The sequence below is a fragment of the Oncorhynchus nerka genome, unplaced genomic scaffold (genome assembly GCF_034236695.1).
Source record: "Oncorhynchus nerka isolate Pitt River unplaced genomic scaffold, Oner_Uvic_2.0 unplaced_scaffold_1181, whole genome shotgun sequence".
Taxonomy (NCBI): domain Eukaryota; kingdom Metazoa; phylum Chordata; class Actinopteri; order Salmoniformes; family Salmonidae; genus Oncorhynchus; species Oncorhynchus nerka.
Window position 1 is genome coordinate 133,382 of NW_027040154.1, and position 24,337 is coordinate 157,718.

General features: G+C 43.8%; 1 protein-coding gene across 1 annotated transcript; it reads right to left on the reverse strand.

Moving 5' to 3' along the window:
- LOC115117006 (kiaa0930) lies at nt 1-24,334 on the reverse strand. The gene is given in 11 exon segments (XM_065016019.1): nt 1-302; nt 3,759-3,845; nt 4,514-4,531; nt 4,534-4,596; nt 4,599-4,671; nt 11,885-12,073; nt 14,710-14,850; nt 16,875-16,976; nt 17,295-17,372; nt 23,613-23,717; nt 24,296-24,334. Coding segments are annotated over 11 exon segments (936 nt in total). The 3' UTR covers nt 1-261.
- Between the last annotated feature and the right edge of the window lie 3 nt (nt 24,335-24,337).

Below are 24,337 nucleotides of genomic sequence, written 5' to 3' on the forward strand. Positions count from 1 at the left end.
ATTCCTCCATGTCGCCACCAGATGGGAGTGTTGCTGTAATTCCATCATCTCACCACCAGATGGTGGTAGCGTTGCTGTAATTCCATCATCTCACCACCAGATGGTGGTAGTGTTGCTGTAATTCCATCTCACCACCATGGTAGTGTTGCTGTAGTTTTCCATCTCACCACTGGGTTGTAGTGGTGTCAGTCAGGGCCTGATGCAGGAAGGCACTTCGTAGGGAGGCTCTGGGGCAGTTAGGAGGACTGGAGCTCTGATCTGCTATGTCATCAGGATGGGCTTCTGTCTCACCTCCAGGATATCTGATGACAGACAACAGAGTCAATGAGCAGTCAATACAGTAATTTACACGACAGGAAAGTCCATAATGGCTCCTGTCCTCCTAGAAAGTGTAAAGAATCTAGATTAGAAGACCCTAGCCGCACCCTCAGAGCATGGCCAGACCAGCTGGCTGTTGTGTTATCAGAACATTTTCACTCTCAGGTTGTTATCCCCACCTGCCCAAGATGTCTCCCCCCAGTGGGGAATAACTCATTCTGCAGGGGTGCAGCAGGCCCAGCCAGTCATGTCAAATCCATAGATTAGGGCCTCATTCATTTCCTTCTATGAACTGTAACTCAGTAAAATCTTTGTTCAGTTTACATCTGACAGGGCCCCATTAGGGACTGATGGTGTGTGGGTCTGGGACTGAGGTGATAGGGACTGATGGTGTGGGTCTGGACCTGAGGTGATAGTGAATAGTGACCCATTTGGGACTGATGGTGTGTGGGTCTGGACCTGAGGTGATAGGGACTGATGGTGTGTGGGTCTGGACCTGAGGTGATAGGACTGATAGTGTGGGGGTCTGGACCTGAGGTGATAGGGACTGATGGTGTGTGGGTCTGGACCTGAGGTGATAGGGACTGATGGTGTGGGTCTGGACCTGAGGTGATAGTGAATAGTGACCCATTTGGGACTGATGGTGTGGGTCTGATAGTGTGGGGGTCTGGACCTGAGGTGATAGGGACTGACCCATGGTGTGGTGGGTCTGGACCTGAGGTGATAGGGACTGATGGTGTGTGGGTCTGGACCTGAGGTGATAGGGACTGATGGTGTGGGTCTGGATAGTGTGGGGGTCTGGACCTGAGGTGATAGGGAACCATTTGGGACTGATAGTGTGGGGGTCTGGACCTGAGGTGATAGGGACTGATCTTGACCTGAGGTGATAGGGAATCGTGACCAATTAGGGACTGATGGTGTGTGGGTCTGGACCTGAGGTGATAGGGACTGATGGTGGGGGGTCTGGACCTGAGGTGATAGGGACTGATAGTGTGGGGGTCTGGACCTGAGGTGATAGGGACTGATGGTGTGGGTCTGAACTGAGGTGATAGGGAATAGTGACCCATTAGGGACTGATGGTGTGGGGTCTGGACCTGAGGTGATAGGGAATAGTGACCCATTAGGGACTGATGGTGGGGGGTCTTGACCTGAGGGAATAGTGACCCATTAGGGACTGATAGTGTGTGGTCTGGACCTGAGGTGATAGGGAATGATTTGGGACTGATAGTGTGGGGTCTGGACCTGAGGTGATAGGGAATAGTGACCCATTAGGGGACTGATGGTGTGGGGGTCTGGACCTGAGGTGATAGGGACTGATGGTGTGTGGGTCTGGACCTGAGGTGATAGGGACCCATGATAGTGTGGGGGTCTGGACCTGAGGTGATAGGGAACCATTAGGGGACTGATAGTGTGTGGGTCTGGACCTGAGGTGATAGGGAACCATTAGGGACTGATAGTGGGGGGTGGGGTCTGATAGTGTGGGGTCTGGACCTGAGGTGATAGGACTGATTAGTGATGGGTGGGTCTGGACCTGAGGGAATGATAGGGACTGATGTGGGGGGTCTGGACCTGAGGTGATAGGGACTGGGTCTGGACCTGAGGTGATAGGGACTGATGGTGTGGGTCTGGACCTGAGGTGATAGTGAATAGTGACCCATTTGGGACTGATGGTGTGTGGGTCTGGACCGGAGGTGATAGGGACTGGGATGGTGTGTGGGGGTCTGACCTGAGGTGATAGTGAATAGTGACCCATTTGGGACTGATGGTGTGGGGTCTGATAGTGTGGGGGTCTGTGACCTGAGGTGATAGGGACTGATGGTGTGGGGTCTGGACCTGAGGTGATAGGGACTGATGGTGTGGGGTCTGGACCTGAGGTGATAGGGACTGATGGTGGTGGGGTGGGGGTCTTGACCTGAGGTGATAGGGAACCATTAGGGACTGATAGTGTGGGGGGGGGTCTGACCTGAGGTGATAGGGACTGATCTTGACCTGAGGTGATAGGGAATAGTGACCAATTTGGGACTGATGGTGTGTGGGTCTGATAGTGTGGGGTCTGGTTGGACCTGAGGTGATAGGGACTGATGGTGTGGGGGGTCTGGACCTGAGGTGATAGTGAATAGTGACCCATTTGGGACTGATGGTGTGGGTCTGATAGTGTGGGGTCTGAACCTGAGGTGATAGGGACTCTCCTGGTTCTGGACTGATAGTGACACTGGGGGGGTCTGGACCTGAGGTGATAGGGACTGATGGTGTGGGGGTCTTGACCTGAGGTGATAGGGAATAGTGACCAATTAGGGGACTGATGGTGTGTGGGTCTGGACCTGAGGTGATAGGGACTGATGGTGTGGGGGGTCTTGAACTGAGGTGATAGGGAATAGTGGTTCTACCCATTAGGGACTGATAGTGTGGGTCTGGACCTGAGGTGATAGGGAATAGTGACCCATTAGGGACTGATGGTGGGGGGGGTCTTGACCTGAGGGAATAGTGACCTATCATTAGGGACTGATAGTGTGTGGGTCTGGACCTGAGGTGATAGGGAAGAGTGACCACTATTTGGGACTGATAGTGTGGGGTCTGGACCTGAGGTGATAGGGAATAGTGACCCATTAGGACTGATGGTGGGGGTCTGGGACTGAGGTGATAGGAATAGTGACCCATTAGGGACTGATGGTGGGGGGGTCTTGACCTGAGGGAATAGTGACCCATTAGGGACTGATAGTGGGGGGTCTTGACCTGAGGGAATAGTGACCCATTAGGGACTGATAGTGTGGTCTTGACCTGAGGGAATAGTGACCCATTAGGGACTGATGGTGGGGGGGGTCTTGACTCAGAGGGAATAGTGACCCATTAGGGACTGATGGTGGGGGGGTCTTGACCTGAGGTGATAGGGACTGATAGTGTGTGGGTCTGGACCTGAGGTGATAGGGAATAGTGACCCATTAGGGACTTGAAACACTAGTAGTAGGGGGGGGGGTCTTGACCTGAGGGAATAGTGACCCATTAGGGGACTGATAGTGTGTGGGTCTTGACCTGAGGGAATAGTGACCCATTAATATAATAGGACTGATGGTAACTCAGGTCTTAACCTGAGGGAATAGTGACCCATTAGGGACTGATGGTGGGGGGTCTTGACCTGAGGGAATAGTGACCCATTAGGACTGATGGTGGGGTGGGGGTAACTTGACCTGAGGGAATAGGGACTGATAGTGTATGGGTCTGGACCTGAGGTGATAGTGACTAATTAGGGACTGATAGTGGGGGGTAATATACCTGAGGGAATAGTGACCCATTAGGGACTGATAGTGGGGGGGGGGTCTTGACCTGAGGGAATAGTGACCCATTAGGGACTGGTGGGGGGTCTTGACCTGAGTGATGCACGGCACAGCGGCAGGGTGACGCAGGTCAGGTGGGAGTAAAGCAGGAAGTACTCCTCCGTGTACGGTTCAGTTTGAGCCAAGATCCCACCAGGGACCGACCTGTACCCGACAGGGAGCGAGACCGCAGGTTGGACTGGCAGTAACACAGGTCTGCATGGGGTCACATGATCCAGGTTATAGGTTAAACACTCTCTTCAACACATCCAGGTTCTACACTCTCCTGGTTCTACACACTCTATTCTACACTCTCCTGGTTCTACACTCTCTCTTCAACACATCCTGGTTCTACACTCTCTCTTCAACACATCCTGGTTCTACACTCTCTCTTCAACACATCCTGGTTCTACACTCTCCCTTCAACACATCCTGGTTCTACACTCTCCTGGTTCTACACTCTCTGCAACACATCCTGGTTCTACACTCTATTCAACACATCCAGGTTCTACACTCTCCTGGTTCTACACTCTCTCTTCAACACATCCGGGTTCTACACTCTCTCTCCAACACATCCGGGTTCTACACTCTCTCTTCAACACATCCGGGTTCTACACACTCTCCAACACATCCGGGTTCTACACACTCTCCAACACATCCGGGTTCTACACACTCTCCAACACATCCGGGTTCTACACACTCTCCAACACATCCGGGTTCTACACACTCTCCAACACATCCGGGTTCTACACACTCTCCAACACATCCGGGTTCTACACACTCTCCAACACATCCGGGTTCTACACACTCCAACACATCCGGTTCTACACACTCTCCAACAGATCCTACACAACACGTGGTGTTTAGGTATAAAATATCATTACCCTCGTCGTCCTCTTCCTGAAGAACTCTTCACTATCGTTGGCTGAGTGACTCTTCTTCATCTCAGTGATACGGTTCCTGGGACCTTCCGACGGAGAGAAGGGGAGAAGAACGAGGGGCGGTTCCTCTCTGGGGTGGGAGGGGTGCTGAACGACGTAACCTGACCAGACAGAACACAGACAGCCAATCAGAACCAACCTATTACAGAAAAACACCCAGACAACCAATCAGAACATATCTAATACTACCATCAATTGCACTTATACCTGTAACTCAGTAGTAATATAATAGTGTATTAAACATGGCAGTAACTCAGTAGTAATATAATATACTACAGTGTATTAAAGATGGCAGTAACTCAGTAGTAATATAATATACTACAGTGTATTAAACACGGCAGTAACTCAGTAGTAATATAATATGTATTAAACTAACTCAGTAGTATTAAATACTACAGGTATTAAACACGGCAGTAACTCAGTAGTAATATAATAGTGTATTAAACATGGCAGTAACTCAGTAGTAATATAATATACTACAGTGTATTAAACACGGCAGTAACTCAGTAGTAATATAATAGTGTATTAAACATGGCAGTAACTCAGTAGTAATATAATATACTACAGTGTATTAAACACGGCAGTAACTCAGTAGTAATATAATAGTGTATTAAACATGGCAGTAACTCAGTAGTAATATAATATACTACAGTGTATTAAACACGGCAGTAACTCAGTAGTAATATAATAGTGTATTAAACATGGCAGTAACATAATATACTACAGTGTATTAAACACGGCAGTAACTCAGTAGTAATATAATAGTGTATTAAACACGGCAGTAACTCAGTAGTAATATAATATACTACAGTGTATTAAACACGGCAGTAACTCAGTAGTAATATAATATACTACAGTGTATTAAACACGGCAGTAACTCCATAGTAATATAATATACTAGTGTATTAAACACGGCAGTAACTCCATAGTAATATAATATACTAGTGTATTAAACACGGCAGTAACTCAGTAGTAATATAATATACTACAGTGTATTAAACACGGCAGTAACTCAGTAGTAATATAATATACTACAGTGTATTAAACACGGCAGTAACTCAGTAGTAATATAACAGTGTATTAAACATGGCAGTAACTCAGTAGTAATATAATATACTACAGTGTATTAAACATGGCAGTAACTCAGTAGTAATATAATATACTACAGTGTATTAAACATGGCAGTAACTCAGTAGTAATATAATATACTACAGTGTATTAAACATGGCAGTAACTCAGTAGTAATATAATAGTGTATTAAACACGGCAGTAACTCAGTAGTAATATAATATACTACAGTGTATTAAACACGGCAGTAACTCAGTAGTAATATAATAGTGTATTAAACACGGCAGTAACTCAGTAGTAATATAATATACTACAGTGTATTAAACATGGCAGTAACTCAGTAGTAATATAATATACTGCAGTGTATTAAACACGGCAGTAACTCAGTAGTAATATAATATACTACAGTGTATTAAACATGGCAGTAACTCAGTAGTAATATAATATACTACAGTGTATTAAACATGGCAGTAACTCAGTAGTAATATAATATACTGCAGTGTATTAAACATGGCAGTAACTCAGTAGTAATATAATATACTACAGTGTATTAAACACGGCAGTAACTCAGTAGTAATATAATAGTGTATTAAACATGGCAGTAACTCAGTAGTAATATAATATACTACAGTGTATTAAACATGGCAGTAACTCAGTAGTAATATAATATACTGCAGTGTATTAAACATGGCAGTAACTCAGTAGTAATATAATATACTACAGTGTATTAAACATGGCAGTAACTCAGTAGTAATATAATATACTACAGTGTATTAAACATGGCAGTAACTCAGTAGTAATATAATATACTACAGTGTATTAAACACGGCAGTAACTCAGTAGTAATATAATATACTGCAGTGTATTAAACATGGCAGTAACTCAGTAGTAATATAATATACTACAGTGTATTAAACACGGCAGTAACTCAGTAGTAATATAATAGTGTATTAAACACGGCAGTAACTCAGTAGTAATATAATAGTGTATTAAACATGGCAGTAACTCAGTAGTAATATAATATACTACAGTGTATTAAACACGGCAGTAACTCAGTAGTAATATAATAGTGTATTAAACACGGCAGTAACTCAGTAGTAATATAATATACTACAGTGTATTAAACACGGCAGTAACTCAGTAGTAATATAATATACTGCAGTGTATTAAACACGGCAGTAACTCAGTAGTAATATAATATACTACAGTGTATTAAACATGGCAGTAACTCAGTAGTAATATAATATACTGCAGTGTATTAAACACGGCAGTAACTCAGTAGTAATATAATATACTGCAGTGTATTAAACACGGCAGTAACTCAGTAGTAATATAATATACTACAGTGTATTAAACATGGCAGTAACTCAGTAGTAATATAATATACTACAGTGTATTAAACACGGCAGTAACTCAGTAGTAATATAATAGTGTATTAAACATGGCAGTAACTCAGTAGTAATATAATATACTACAGTGTATTAAACATGGCAGTAACTCAGTAGTAATATAATATACTACAGTGTATTAAACATGGCAGTAACTCAGTAGTAATATAATATACTACAGTGTATTAAACACGGCAGTAACTCAGTAGTAATATAATAGTGTATTAAACACGGCAGTAACTCAGTAGTAATATAATATACTACAGTGTATTAAACATGGCAGTAACTCAGTAGTAATATAATAGTGTATTAAACATGGCAGTAACTCAGTAGTAATATAATAGTGTATTAAACACGGCAGTAACTCAGTAGTAATATAATATACTACAGTGTATTAAACATGGCAGTAACTCAGTAGTAATATAATATACTACAGTGTATTAAACACGGCAGTAACTCAGTAGTAATATAATAGTGTATTAAACACGGCAGTAACTCAGTAGTAATATAATATACTACAGTGTATTAAACACGGCAGTAACTCAGTAGTAATATACTGCAGTGTATTAAACACGGCAGTAACTCAGTAGTAATATAATAGTGTATTAAACATGGCAGTAACTCAGTAGTAATATAATATACTACAGTGTATTAAACACGGCAGTAACTCAGTAGTAATATACTACAGTGTATTAAACACGGCAGTAACTCAGTAGTAATATAATATACTGCAGTGTATTAAACACGGCAGTAACTCAGTAGTAATATAATATACTACAGTGTATTAAACATGGCAGTAACTCAGTAGTAATATAATATACTACAGTGTATTAAACACGGCAGTAACTCAGTAGTAATATAATATACTACAGTGTATTAAACATGGCAGTAACTCAGTAGTAATATAATATACTACAGTGTATTAAACATGGCAGTAACTCAGTAGTAATATAATATACTGCAGTGTATTAAACATGGCAGTAACTCAGTAGTAATATAATAGTGTATTAAACATGGCAGTAACTCAGTAGTAATATAATAGTGTATTAAACATGGCAGTAACTCAGTAGTAATATAATATACTACAGTGTATTAAACACGGCAGTAACTCAGTAGTAATATAATATACTACAGTGTATTAAACATGGCAGTAACTCAGTAGTAATATAATAGTGTATTAAACATGGCAGTAACTCAGTAGTAATATAATATACTACAGTGTATTAAACACGGCAGTAACTCAGTAGTAATATAATAGTGTATTAAACACGGCAGTAACTCAGTAGTAATATAATATACTACAGTGTATTAAACACGGCAGTAACTCAGTAGTAATATAATAGTGTATTAAACATGGCAGTAACTCAGTAGTAATATAATATACTACAGTGTATTAAACACGGCAGTAACTCAGTAGTAATATAATAGTGTATTAAACATGGCAGTAACTCAGTAGTAATATAATATACTACAGTGTATTAAACATGGCAGTAACTCAGTAGTAATATAATAGTGTATTAAACACGTAACTCAGTAGTAATATAATATACTACAGTGTATTAAACATGGCAGTAACTCAGTAGTAATATAATAGTGTATTAAACACGGCAGTAACTCAGTAGTAATATAATATACTGCAGTGTATTAAACACGGCAGTAACTCAGTAGTAATATAATATACTACAGTGTATTAAACACGGCAGTAACTCAGTAGTAATATAATAGTGTATTAAACATGGCAGTAACTCAGTAGTAATATACTAGTGTATTAAACATGGCAGTAACTCAGTAGTAATATAATATACTACAGTGTATTAAACACGGCAGTAACTCAGTAGTAATATAATATACTACAGTGTATTAAACACGGCAGTAACTCAGTAGTAATATAATATACTACAGTGTATTAAACATGGCAGTAACTCAGTAGTAATATAATAGTGTATTAAACATGGCAGTAACTCAGTAGTAATATAATATACTACAGTGTATTAAACATGGCAGTAACTCAATAGTAATATAATAGTGTATTAAACACGGCAGTAACTCAGTAGTAATATAATATGTATTAAACATGGCAGTAACTCAGTGTATTAAACACGGCAGTAACTCAGTAGTAATATAATATACTACAGTGTATTAAACACGGCAGTAACTCAGTAGTAATATAATAGTGTATTAAACACGGCAGTAACTCAGTAGTAATATAATAGTGTATTAAACATGGCAGTAACTCAGTAGTAATATAATAGTGTATTAAACATGGCAGTAACTCAGTAGTAATATAATAGTGTATTAAACATGGCAGTAACTCAGTAGTAATATAATAGTGTATTAAACATGGCAGTAACTCAGTAGTAATATAATAGTGTATTAAACATGGCAGTAACTCAGTAGTAATATAATAGTGTATTAAACATGGCAGTAACTCAGTAGTAATATAATATACTACAGTGTATTAAACACGGCAGTAACTCAGTAGTAATATAATATACTACAGTGTATTAAACATGGCAGTAACTCAGTAGTAATATAATAGTGTATTAAACATGGCAGTAACTCAGTAGTAATATAATAGTGTATTAAACACGGCAGTAACTCAGTAGTAATATAATAGTGTATTAAACATGGCAGTAACTCAGTAGTAATATAATAGTGTATTAAACATGGCAGTAACTCAGTAGTAATATAATATACTAGTGTATTAAACACGGCAGTAACTCAGTAGTAATATAATATACTACAGTGTATTAAACACGGCAGTAACTCAGTAGTAATATAATAGTGTATTAAACACGGCAGTAACTCAGTAGTAATATAATAGTGTATTAAACATGGCAGTAACTCAGTAGTAATATAATAGTGTATTAAACACGGCAGTAACTCAGTAGTAATATAATATACTACAGTGTATTAAACATGGCAGTAACTCAGTAGTAATATAATATACACGGCAGTAACAGTGTATTAAACACGGCAGTAACTCAGTAGTAATATAATATACTACAGTGTATTAAACATGGCAGTAACTCAGTAGTAATATAATATACTACAGTGTATTAAACACGGCAGTAACTCAGTAGTAATATAATAGTGTATTAAACACGGCAGTAACTCAGTAGTAATATAATATACTACAGTGTATTAAACATGGCAGTAACTCAGTAGTAATATAATAGTGTATTAAACATGGCAGTAACTCAGTAGTAATATAATATACTACAGTGTATTAAACACGGCAGTAACTCAGTAGTAATATAATAGTGTATTAAACACGGCAGTAACTCAGTAGTAATATAATAGTGTATTAAACACGGCAGTAACTCAGTAGTAATATAATATACTACAGTGTATTAAACACGGCAGTAACTCAGTAGTAATATAATATACTACAGTGTATTAAACACGGCAGTAACTCAGTAGTAATATAATAGTGTATTAAACACGGCAGTAACTCAGTAGTAATATAATATACTACAGTGTATTAAACACGGCAATAACTCAGTAGTAATATAATAGTGTATTAAACATGGCAGTAACTCAGTAGTAATATAATATACTACAGTGTATTAAACACGGCAGTAACTCAGTAGTAATATAATATACTACAGTGTATTAAACCGTCCCCTAGACTAGAGGGTCAGGGCGCTAACCGTCCCCTAGACTAGAGGGTCAGGGCGCTAACCGTCCGCTAGACTAGAGGGTCAGGGCGCTAACCGTCCCCTAGACTAGAGGGTCAGGGCGCTAACCGTCCCCTAGACTAGAGGGTCAGGGCGCTAACCGTCCGCTAGACTAGAGGGTCAGGGCGCTAACCGTCCCCTAGACTAGAGGGTCAGGGCGCTAACCGTCCCCTAGACTCGAGGGTCAGGGCGCTAACCGTCCCCTAGACTAGAGGGTCAGGGCGCTAACCGTCCGCTAGACTAGAGGGTCAGGGCGCTAACCGTCCGCTAGACTAGAGGGTCAGGGCGCTAACCGTCCCCTAGACTAGAGGGTCAGGGCGCTAACCGTCCCTCCCCAGACTAGAGGGTCAGGGCGCGCTAACCGTCCGCTAGACTAGAGGGTCAGGGCGCTAACCGTCCGCTAGACTAGAGGGTCAGGGCGCTAACCGTCCCCTAGACTAGAGGGTCAGGGCGCTAACCGTCCCCTAGACTAGAGGGTCAGGGCGCTAACCGTCCCCTAGACTAGAGGGTCAGGGCGCTAACCGTCCGCTAGACTAGAGGGTCAGGGCGCTAACCGTCCGCTAGACTATGTTAGGAACTTGTTCTTAATGTTTTGTACACTTAGTGTACACACTCAAACACAGCCTGGCACCTACTACCGTACCCCGTTCAAAGGAACTTAAATATTTTTTCTTGTCCATTCACCCTCTGAATGGCAAAACATACACAATCCATGTCTCAATTGTCTCAAGGTTTAAACATCCTTCTTTAACCAGTCTCCTCCCCTTCATCTACCCGTCTCCTCCCCTTCATCTACCCGTCTCCTCCCCTTCATCTACCCGTCTCCTCCCCTTCATCTACCCGTCTCCTCCCCTTCATCTACCCGTCTCCTCCCCTTCATCTACCCGTCTCCTCCCCTTCATCTACCCGTCTCCTCCCCTTCATCTACCCGTCTCCTCCCCTTCATCTACCCGTCTCCTCCCCTTCATCTACCCGTCTCCTCCCCTTCATCTACGCTGATTGAAGTGGATTTAACAGGTGACATCAATCAGGGATCACAGCATTCACCTGGTCAGTCTGTCATGGAAAGAGAAGGTGTTCCTAATGTGTCCATGCACGTGTTTTGTGTGTGTGTGTGTATTACACTAACCCTCTCGTATGTATGTGTGCGTGCGTGCCTATTTGTCTACTCTACCTACCCTCTCGTGTAGGGGTGAGTCCAGGTCCTCCTCTGTGCCGCAGGGGGACGTGTCTCCGGTCGGGACCCGGCTGACCGCCATCTCAGCGTGACCTTTGCCCTGCGGCCCCTTCATCCTGACAAACTCCATGTTGTTGTACTTGTAGAAGCCGAACGACATGCGCTGGGCCATCTTCGCTGCCACACTCACCTACAAGACAAACACACAACAGGGAGACTTGATATGGATCGTTTTGAATCTTGTCTTGTATTTCACCACAAACTATAAAGTCCTGTGTTTTTCTCTGTTAGTAATGTCTTGTCCACAAACTACAAAGTCCTGTGTTTTTCTCTGTTAGTAATGTCTTGTCCACAAACTACAAAGTCCTGTGTTTCTCTGTTAGTAATGTCTTGTCCAAACTACAAAGTCCTGTGTTTCTCTCTGTTAGTAATGTCTTGTCCAAACTACAAAGTCCTGTGTTTCTCTTAGTAATGTCTTGTCCACAAACTACAAAGTCCTGTGTTTCTCTCTGTTAGTAATGTCTTGTCCACAAACTACAAAGTCCTGTGTTTCTCTCTGTAAGTAATGTCTTGTCCACAAACTACAAAGTCCTGTGTTTTACTCTGTTAGTAATGTCTTGTCCAAACTACAAAGTCCTGTGTTTCTCTGTTAGTAATGTCTTGTCCAAACTACAAAGTCCGGTGTTTCTCTTAGTAATGTCTTGTCCACAAACTACAAAGTCCTGTGTTTCTCTCTGTTAGTAATGTCTTGTCCAAACTACAAAGTCCTGTGTTTCTCTCTGTTAGTAATGTCTTGTCCACAAACTACAAAGTCCTGTGTTTCTCTCTGTTAGTAATGTCTTGTCCAAACTACAAAGTCCTGTGTTTCTCTCTGTTAGTAATGTCTTGTCCACAAACTACAAAGTCCTGTGTTTCTCTCTGTTAGTAATGTCTTGTCCACAAAGTCCTGTGTTTCTCTCTGTTAGTAATGTCTTGTCCACAAAGTCCGGTGTTTCTCTCTGTTAGTAATGTCTTGTCCACAAACTACAAAGTCCTGTGTTTCTCTCTGTTAGTAATGTCTTGTCCAAACTACAAAGTCCTGTGTTTCTCTGTAGTAATGTCTTGTCCACTAAAAGTCCTGTGTTTCTCTCTGTTAGTAATGTCTTGTCCAAACTACAAAGTCCTGTGTTTCTCTCTGTTAGTAATGTCTTGTCCACAAACTACAAAGTCCTGTGTTTCTCTGTTAGTAATGTCTTGTCCACAAAGTCCGGTGTTTCTCTCTGTTAGTAATGTCTTGTCCAAACTACAAAGTCCTGTGTTTCTCTCTGTTAGTAATGTCTTGTCCAAACTACAAAGTCCTGTGTTTCTCTCTGTTAGTAATGTCTTGTCCAAAACTACAAAGTCCTGTGTTTCTCTTGTTAGTAATGTCTTGTCCACAAACTACAAAGTCCGGTGTTTCTCTCTGTTAGTAATGTCTTGTCCAAACAAAAGTCCTGTGTTTCAAAATGTCCAGTGTGTTTCTCTCTGTTAGTAATGTCTTGTCCAAACTACAAAGTCCTGTGTTTCTCTCTGTTAGTAATGTCTTGTCTACAAACTATAAAGTCCGGTGTTTTCTCTGTTAGTAATGTCTTGTCCAAACTACAAATTCCTGTGTTTCTCTCTGTTAGTAATGTCTTGTCCACAAACTATAAAGTCCGGTGTTTTTCTCTGTTAGTAATGTCTTGTCCACAAACTACAAAGTCCGGTGTTTCTCTGTTAGTAATGTCTTGTCCACAAACTACAAAGTCCGGTGTTTTTCTCTGTTAGTAATGTCTTGTCCAAACTACAAAGTCCTGTGTTTCTCTCTGTTAGTAATGTCTTGTCCACAATGTCCGGTGTTTCTCTCTGTTAGTAATGTCTTGTCCACAAACTACAAAGTCCTGTGTTTTACTCTCTTAGTAATGTCTGTAAACTCCATTTCATCAAGACAAACATATCCAGTCTCCTTCTTTCCAAGGTCTTTATGTAATTCAAGCAGGTTAAGTTTCTCACAGCTTGAGGCTGATTTCACATTTTCACAGAATATTCAGAAAGACGTTTCATAAATTAACTTGATTGGAGTCCACCTGTCATAAATTAAATTGATTGGAGTCCACCTGTCATAAATTAAATTGATTGGAGTCCACCTGTCATAAATTAAATTGATTGGAGTCCACCTGTCATAAATTAAATTGATTGGAGTCCACCTGTCATAAATTAAATTGATTGGAGTCCACCTGTCATAAATTAAATTGATTGGAGTCCACCTGTCATAAATTAAATTGATTGGAGTCCACCTGTCATAAATTAAATTGATTGGAGTCCACCTGTCATAAATTAAATTGATTGGACATGATCTGGAAAGGTACACACCTGTCTATACAGTGGGGCAAAAAGTATTTAGTCAGCCACCGATTGTGGAAGTTCTTCCACTTAAAAAGATGAGAGAGGCCTGTAATTTTCATCATAGGTACACTTCAACTATGACCGACAAAATGAGAGAAAAAAAATCCAGAAAATCACATTGTAGGGATTTTAATTAATTTGCAAATTATGGTGGAAAATAAGTATTTGGTCAATAACAAAAGTTATTGGAAAGGTTGAGACTTACTCTGTTGTCGTAAACCTTCTTCAGAGGAATCCCAGATAGATATCTATAGAGTAGAGGAATCCCAGATAGATATCTATAGAGTAGAGGAATCCCAGATAGATATCTATAGAGTAGAGAGACTTACTCTGTTGTCGTAAACCTTCTTCAGAGGAATCCCAGATGGATTCCTCTACTCTATAGATATCTCAGATAGATATCTATAGAGTAGAGAGACTTACTCTGTTGTCGTAAACCTTCTTCAGAGCTTCGTAGCGGATGGAACCTTGGAAGACGACTCCTTGGAACGTGTTGCTCTTATCACTGGCTACCAACTCCACACACACCATCTCCCCCTCGCCTACCGTCATGTCACAGAACACCTACACACACAGAGAGCGAGAGACAGAGCGAGAGACAGAGCGAGAGGACGCACACGTTAGAACAGTGATTCTCAACTGGTGGGTTGCGACCCAAATTGGGTCTCGGGAGGATCTGAATGGGTCACGGGTATCTCTAATGAACTTATCCTCTGCAGCAGAGGTAACTCTGGGTCTTCCTTTCCCTGTGGCGGTCCTCATGAGAGCCAGTTAACTCTAATGAACTGATCCTCTGCAGCAGAGGGAACTCTGGGTCTTCCTTTCCTGTGGTGGTCCTCATGAGAGCCAGTTAACTCTAATGAACTTATCCTCTGCAGCAGAGGTAACTCTGGGTGTGGCGGTCCTCATGAGAGCCAGTTTCATCTTAGCGTTTGATGGTTTTTGCGACTGCACTTGAACATAAATACAATTTGTTTTGATTTTGGAGAAACTTTCCAAGTTATTGAAATTTCCTGGATTGACTGACCTTCATGTCTTAAAGTAACGATGGACTGTCATTTCTCTTTGCTTATTTGAGCTGTTCTTGGCATAATGTGGACTTGGTCTTTTACCAAATAGGGCCAGCTTCTGTATACCACCCCTACCTTGTCACAACACAACTGATAGGCTCAAACCCATTAAGTAAAGAAATTCCACAAATTCACTTTTAACAAAACACACCTGTTAATTGAAAAGCCTTCCAGGTGACTACCTCATGAAACTTAGGGCTCCCGAGTGGCGCAGGGGTCTAAGAGGCGTCACTACAGTCCCTGGTTCGAATCCAGGCTGTATCACATCCGGCTGTGATTGGGAGGGCAGCGCACAATTGGCCCAGCGTCGTCCGGGTTTAGCCGGGGTAGGCTGTCATTGTAAATAAGAATTGATTCTTGACTGACTTGCCTAGTTAAAGAAAGGTTAAATAAAAATAACATTTTAAAAGCTGGTTGAGAAAATGCTAAGAGCAAAGCGGTTATCAAGGCAAAGGGCGGCTACTTTGAAGAATCTCAAATATATTTTGATTTGTTTAACACTTTTTTGGTTACTACATGACTCCATAATGTGTTATTTCATAGTTTTGATGTCTTCACTATTATTCTACAATGTAGAAAATAGTAAAAAATAAAGAAAAACCTTTGAATGAGAAAGGTGTGTCCAAACAAACTGTTGACTGGAACTGAATATATATTTTTAAATAATTTAAATAACAGTATTTTTAGAGTTATCAGCAGCCCTATTTAGTGGATTTGGCCGCTGTCGTCTGAAACCAACTTAACATTCTTCAAGAATCTGGGCAACATTTTATCGTCATACAATTGGTTAATTAAATATCAATATAGCATAAAAAATTAAAAAATATTTTTCTATATTATTTTCCGCGATGTGAATATTAGGTCAGACAAAGTTCATGTTTATGTTTCCCGAAGCAGCGTTACGGAGTGTCTGTTTACAAGTATGTTTGCAGAGTCAAGTCGTTTAGCTGAGAAAGCTGATACCAGGAACTGAAAAGACCGGTTCAAATCACTGCTGTTTTATATTTTCACTGTAAAAACGTAGAGAAAGTCATCGATTTCCTTCCCGGGTAAAAAAAATCCATTTGTAACTGACCTCGTCTGCCATGAGGTTAATGCACTAGAATCAGGGGACTGCAGTAGTGGCTTTTTAAATGGACCGACAGCATCAGGGGGTGTATTCATTAGTTAGATTCCGTTGTGAAAAAATGTCTGGTCTGTTGCTAAAACGTTTTGCAACGGAAACCGTTTACTCTAACGAACCAACGGAAGCAAACAGAGGAAATTGAAATGAAACAGGGGAGGTTCCTATCTGAATTTGTCCAATAGAAACTCTCGTTTTCATTGTAAAACGTTTTACCATTTGGAGTAAATGTTTTTCCGGGTTGCAACGGAGACCGAATAATGAATACACCCCGGGTCACACTTCAATACACAGCCCATCTCCCAGGGGGCCCTTCTAGACGCCCCGGCAGTCAATCACAACCTGTCAGGTGCCTGATTGGGGAGGAGGGGATTGTGGGCGGTTGTCACGGTTACCTCCTCAAAGTTGTCAATCATGAAAAAGATGTTGGGGTAGCTCATCTTAGACTCCTCCCCTTTACTGTCCATGGCGTGTTTACTCGGCGACGCATACACTTGCTGTGATGAGGGAGAGAGAAAAGAGAGAAAGTAAGGGAAAGAGAGGGACCAGGAGAGAAAGGGAGAGGAAGGGGGAGAGAGAGAGAGAGGAAGGGGGAGAGAGAGGAAGGGGGGAGAGAGAGGAAGGGGGAGAGAGAGAAGAAGGGGAAAGAGGGACGAGGAGAGAGCGAGAAAGGGTGAGAGAACGAGAGAGAGAGCAGTGAAAAGAGAGAAACCAAGAGAGCGAGAGTTATTGGGTCAGGTTCTGTAGAGGCCCATCTATCCATAGCTACATCAGTAAATACAATGGGATGTAGTCTGAAGAGTCCTGTCTCTTACCTGAGACTTCTTCCTGTGAATGTGGATGTCTCCTGCATCTGAGCGAGTGCAGACGGCGCACGTCACCACATAGTCCAGCTGATAGGAAAAAAAGAAAGAGGTTATGAACTTGGTTTTATTCAACCATATTCTGAACTAGAGTTTCCTGGAAAATTACAAGTGGCCCAGCGGTCTAAGGTACTGCATCGCAGTGCTACAGGCGATACTACAGACCTGGATTCATTTAACTGACAACTGAAGTCAGCCTGCAGACACCCGACCTGCCACAAGGAGTCGCTAGAGAGCGATCCAAGTAAAGCTCATCGCTCTCTAGCGACTCCTTGTGGCGGGCCGGGTGTCTGCAGGCTGACTTCAGTCGCCAGTTGAACAGTGTTTCCTGTTCAACACATTGGTGCGGCTGACTTCGGCGTCAGGCTGGCGGGTGTTAAGGAGCGCGGTTTGGCGGGTCATGTTTCAGAGAACGCACGACTCCACCTTCGCCTCCCGAGCCCGTTTGGGGAGTTGCAACGATGAGACAAGATCGAAATTGGGGAGAAAAAGGGGAAAAGATTTAATAAATAACATTTTTACACCCAAAGTGTGATGGGTGACAATATTAGCTATCACTATCAAGGACGTGTTATCCCGTGTGAATGGCGTGTTTATCCCGTGTGAATGGCGTGTTTATCCCGTGTGAATGGCGTGTTTATCCCGTGTTTATCCCGTGTGAAGGACGTGTTACCCCGTGTGAATGGCGTGTTTACCCCGTGTGAATGGCGTGTTTACCCCGTGTGAATGGCGTGTTTATCCCGTGTGAATGGCGTGTTTACCCCGTGTGAAGGACGTGTTTACCCCGTGTGAATGGCGTGTTTATCCCGTGTGAATGGCGTGTTTATCCCGTGTGAATGGCGTGTTAATCCCGTGTGAATGGCGTGTTTACCCCGTGTGAATGGCGTGTTTACCCCGTGTGAATGGCGTGTTACCCCGTGTGAATGGCGTGTTATCCCATAGGCCTATATGTTTTGGTTTGAATCACAGCTAAAGATGCCCAATAAAAATTAAGCACATTAATCCCCTTTAGAACCAGTGTAAAGCCAAACTGGAATACACAGACAGCCAAACTGGAATACACAGACAGCCAAACTGCCAAACTGGAATACAGCACACAGCAGACAGCCAAACTGGCACACACAGACAGCCAAACTGGCCAAACAGACAGCCAAACTGGCCCACAGCCAAACTGGCCCACACAGACAGCCAAACTGGCCCACACAGACAGCCAAACTGGCCCACACAGACAGCCAAACTGACACACACAGACAGCCAAACTGACACACACAGACAGCCAAACTGACACACACAGACAGCCAAACTGACACACACAGACAGCCAAACTGGCCCACACAGACAGCCAAACACAGACAGCCAAACTGACACACAGAGACAGCCAAACTGGCACACACAGACAGCCAAACTGGCACACACAGACAGCCAAACACACACAGACAGCCAAACTGGCACACAGCCAGACAGCCAAACTGGCACACACAGACAGCCAAACTGGCACACACAGACAGCCAAACTGGCACACACAGACAGCCAAACTGGCATACACAGACAGCCAAACTGGAATACACAGACAGCCAAACTGGCATACACAGACAGCCAAACTGGAATACACAGACAGCCAAACTGGAATACACAGACAGCCAAACTGGAATACACAGACAGCCAAACTGACACACAGACAGCCAAACTGGCACACACAGACAGCCAAACTGGCATACACAGACAGCCAAACTGGCCCACACAGACAAACTGGCACAGCAGCAAACTGGCCCACACAGACAGCCAAACTGGCCCACACAGACAGCCAAACTGGCACAAAGACAGCCAAACTGCCCACACAGACAGCCAAACTGGCCCACACAGGCCTGGCAAACACAGACAGCCAAACTGGCCACAGACACACAGACAGCCAAACTGGCCCACACAGACAGCCAAACTGGCCCACAGACAGCCAAACAGACAGCCAAACTGGCCCACACAGACAGCCAAACTGGCCCAGACAGCCAAACTGGCCCACACAGACAGCCAAACTGGCCCACACAGACAGCCAAACTGGCCCACACAGACAGCCAAACTGGCCCCACAGACACAGACAGCCAAACTGGCCCACAGACAGCCAAACTGGCCCACAGACAGCCAAACTGGCCCACACAGACAGCCAAACTGACAGCCAAACACAGACAGCCAAACTGGCATACACAGACAGCCAAACTGGCACACACAGACAGCCAAACTGGCCACACAGACAGCCAAACTGGCATACACAGACAGCCAAACTGGCATACACAGACAGCCAAACTGGAATACACAGACAGCCAAACTGGCCCACACAGACAGCCAAACTGGCCACAGACAGCCAAACTGGCCCACACAGACAGCCAAACTGGCACACACAGACAGCCAAACTGGCCCACACAGACAGCCAAACTGGCCCACACAGACAGCCAAACTGGCCCACACAGACAGCCAAACTGGCCCACACAGACAGCCAAACTGGCCTACACAGACAGCCAAACTGGCCCACACAGACAGCCAAACTGGCCCACACAGACAGCCAAACAAACTGGCCCACACAGACAGCCAAACTGGCCCACACAGACAGCCAAACTGGCCCACACAGACAGCCAAACTGGCCTACACAGACAGCCAAACTGGCCTACACAGACAGCCAAACTGGCCCACACAGACAGCCAAACTGGCCCACACAGACAGCCAAACACAGACAGCCAAACTGGAATACACAGACAGCCAAACTGGCCCACACAGACAGCCAAACTGGCCCACACAGACAGCCAAACTGGCATACACAGACAGCCAAACTGGCCCACAGAGACAGCCAAACTGGCCCACACAGACAGCCAAACTGGCCCACAGACAGCCAAACTGGCCCACACAGACAGCCAAACTGGCCCACAGACAGCAAACTGGCCCACAGACAGCCAAACTGGCACACACAGACAGCCAAACTGGCCCACACAGACAGCCAAACTGGCCCACAGACAGCAAACTGGCCCACAGACAGCCAAACTGGCCTACACAGACAGCCAAACTGGCCCACACAGACAGCCAAACTGGCCCACACAGACAGCCAAACTGGCCCACACAGACAGCCAAACTGGCCCACACAGACAGCCTGGCCCACACAGACAGCCAAACTGGCCAGACAGCCAAACTGGCCCACACACAGACAGCCAAACTGGCCCAAACTGGCCCACACAGACAGCCAAACTGGCCACAGACAGCCAAACTGGCCTACACACACAGACAGCCAAACTGGCATACACAGAAACTGGCAGCACAAAGCACACAGACAGACAGCAAACTGGCCAAACTGGCCCACACAGACAGCCAAACTGGCACACAGACAGTGTGTCAGTTTCAGACAGCCAAACTGGCCCACACAGACAGCCAAACTTGACAGCCAAACTGGAAGATCATTTTTCACCATAAAAAATGCCCCTTTATAAGACAGCATTACACGCAGAAACACTTTGATACCAGTTGTTTCCCGCTAATTAATTTTGGAACATTTCGTGCTCATAGCCTCCTGCCATTTTGGAACATTTCGTGCTCATAGCCTCCTGCCATTTTGGAACATTTCGTGCTCATAGCCTCCTGCCATTTTGGAACATTTCGTGCTCATAGCCTCCTGCCATTTTGGAACATTTCAGCTCAAACTGGCCTCCTGCCATAGCCAAACTGGCCATCCTGCCAGCCTTGCCATTTTGGAACATTTCGTGCTCATAGCCTCCTGCCATTTTGCCATTTTGGAACATTTCGTGCTCATAGCCTCCTGCCAGGTGCATTGCTGCCATTTTGGAACATTTCGTGCTCATAGCCTCCTGCCAGGTGCATTGTTGCCATTTTGGAACATTTCGTGCTCATAGCCTCCTGCCAGGTGCATTGCTGCCATTTTGGAACATTTCGTGCCAAACTCATAGCCTCCTGCCATTTTGCCATTTTGGAACATTTCGTGCTCATAGCCTCCTGCCAGGTGCATTGCTGCCATTTTGGAACATTTCGTGCTCATAGCCTCCTGCCAGGTGCATTGCTGCCATTTTGGAACATTTCGTGCTCATAGCCTCCTGCCAGGTGCATTGCTGCCCTCCTGGCCATTTTGGAACATTTCGTGAACCTCCTGCCATTTTCGCTCATAGCCTTGCCATTTTGGGGAAGATCATTTTGCTCCATAAAAACAATGCCATTTTGGAACATTTCGCTCATAGCCTCCTGCCATTTTGGTTTCCCGCATTGCCTCCTGCCATTTTGGAACATTTCGTGCTCATAGCCTCCTGCCATTTTGGAACATTTCGTGCTCATAGCCTCCTGCCAGGTGGAACATTTCGTGCCATTTTGCCATTTTGTGAACATAGCCTCCTGCCAGGTGCATTGTTGCCATTTTGGAACATTTCGTGCTCATAGCCTCCTGCCATTTTGGAACATTTCGTGCTCATAGCCTCCTGCCATTTTGGAACATTTCGTGCTCATAGCCTCCTGCCATTTTGGAACATTTCGTGCTCATAGCCTCCTGCCAGGTGCATTGCTGCCATTTTGGAACATTTCGTGCTCATAGCCTCCTGCCAGGTGCATTGTTGCCATTTTGGAACATTTCGTGCTCATAGCCTCCTGCCAGGTGCATTGCTGCCATTTTGGAACATTTCGTGCTCATAGCCTCCTGCCAGGTGCATTGTTGCCATTTTGGAACATTTCGTGCTCATAGCCTCCTGCCAGGTGCATTGCTGCCATTTTGGAACATTTCGTGCTCATAGCCTCCTGCCAGGTGCATTGTTGCCATTTTGGAACATTTCGTGCTCATAGCCTCCTGCCAGGTGCATTGCTGCCATTTTGGAACATTTCGTGCTCATAGCCTCCTGCCAGGTGCATTGTTGCCATTTTGGAACATTTCGTGCTCATAGCCTCCTGCCAGGTGCATTGCTGCCATTTTGGAACATTTCGTGCTCATAGCCTCCTGCCATTTTGGAACATTTCGTGCTCATAGCCTCCTGCCAGGTGCATTGCTGCCATTTTGGAACATTTCGTGCTCATAGCCTCCTGCCATTTTGGAACATTTCGTGCTCATAGCCTCCTGCCAGGTGCATTGCTGCCATTTTGGAACATTTCGTGCTCATAGCCTCCTGCCAGGTGCATTGTTGTCTTATATGGAGAAAAAAGCTGAATAGTTTGTCAACGTTTTCAGCAGAACGGTCTGATCTGTTCAATCAGCCTCATTGCTTTTGAAAAGTTTTTTATTTTTTATGCTAGTGGTAATTTGGGATCTATTATATTCCACAACTGTCCCGAGACTAATGTTTGGAATATTTATTTTTCTTACACAGAATAGGTCAACTTCTGTACTATGAGGAATAGTAAATTGACATAGGCTAGTTCTTTTGTTGTTCGTTAGGCCAACTCATCTCGTTGGCTGATGAAAAGGTTAAAAGAAAATGTGGACAGTTCTTCCAACATCTTCAATATAAGGAAGCGCTCAACTGCGTCCCTGATGTGGCTGTCTTCACTTGTAGCCTGTGAGAAGGACCCGAGATGGCTGCTAGAAGGACCCGAGATGGCTGCTAGAAGGACCCGAGATGGCTGCTAGAAGGACCCGAGATGGCTGCTAGAAGGACCCGAGATGGCTGCTAGAAGGACCCGAGATGGCTGCTAGAAGGACCCGAGATGGCTGCTAGAAGGACCCGAGATGGCTGCTAGAAGGACCCAAGATGGCTGCTAGAAGGATCACGTGACGGGCAATGGCTAATAAACATGTAGATATCTGAGAGAGCCATGTGAGTGGGTCGGGCCTGGTTAGTACTGGGACAGCCTGTTCAGGGTCGGGCCTGGTTAGTACTGGGACAGCCTGTTCAGGGTCGGGCCTGGTTAGTACTGGGACGGGAGACAGCCTGTTCAGGGTCGGGCCTGGTTAGTACTGGGACAGCCTGTTCAGGGTCGGGCCTGGTTAGTACTGGGACAGCCTGTTCAGGGTCGGGCCTGGTTAGTACTGGGACGGCCTGTTCAGGGTCGGGCCTGGTTAGTACTGGGACAGGAGACAGCCTGTTCAGGGTCGGGCCTGGTTAGTACTGGGACAGCCTGTTCAGGGTCGGGCCTGGTTAGTACTGGGACAGCCTGTTCAGGGTCGGGCCTGGTTAGTACTGGGACGGCCTGTTCAGGGTCGGGCCTGGTTAGTACTGGGGAGGGAGACAGCCTGTTCAGGGTCGGGCCTGGTTAGTACTGGGACAGGAGACAGCCTGGGAATGAGCTTGTTGTCATACCAACCTTCATTAAGATCAGATTCAGGTAAACACTCTCCTCCCAGTCGATGTCAGGTTCTCCTAAACCTGGAAGCTTCTTAGAGTCTCTCCTGTACACCTCCACATCTACCTGGAATACAGAGATATATACATTATAGAATCATATTCCACATCTACCTGGAATACAGAGATATATACATTATAGAATCATATTCCACATCTACCTGTAATACAGAGATATATTATAGAATCATATTCCACCTCTACCTGGAATATACAGAGATATATTATAGAATCATATTCCACATCTACCTGGAATATACAGAGATATATTATAGAATCATATTCCACATCTACCTGGAATATACAGAGATATATTATAGAATCATATTCCACATCTACCTGGAATATACAGAGATATATTATAGAATCATATTCCACATCTACCTGGAATACAGAGATATATACATTATAGAATCATATTCCACATCTACCTGGAATATACAGAGATATATTATAGAATCATATTCCACATCTACCTGGAATACAGAGATATATTATAGAATCATATTCCACATCTACCTGGAATACAGAGATATATATTATAGAATCATATTCCACATCTACCTGGAATATACAGATATGACAATTACACTGAATTATTCCACCTGCAATACACAACAACACCGCCCATCACTATCTAAACACTGTAGTCTCTTTGCTGCTGGCTTCCAGTGTGATGATCATATA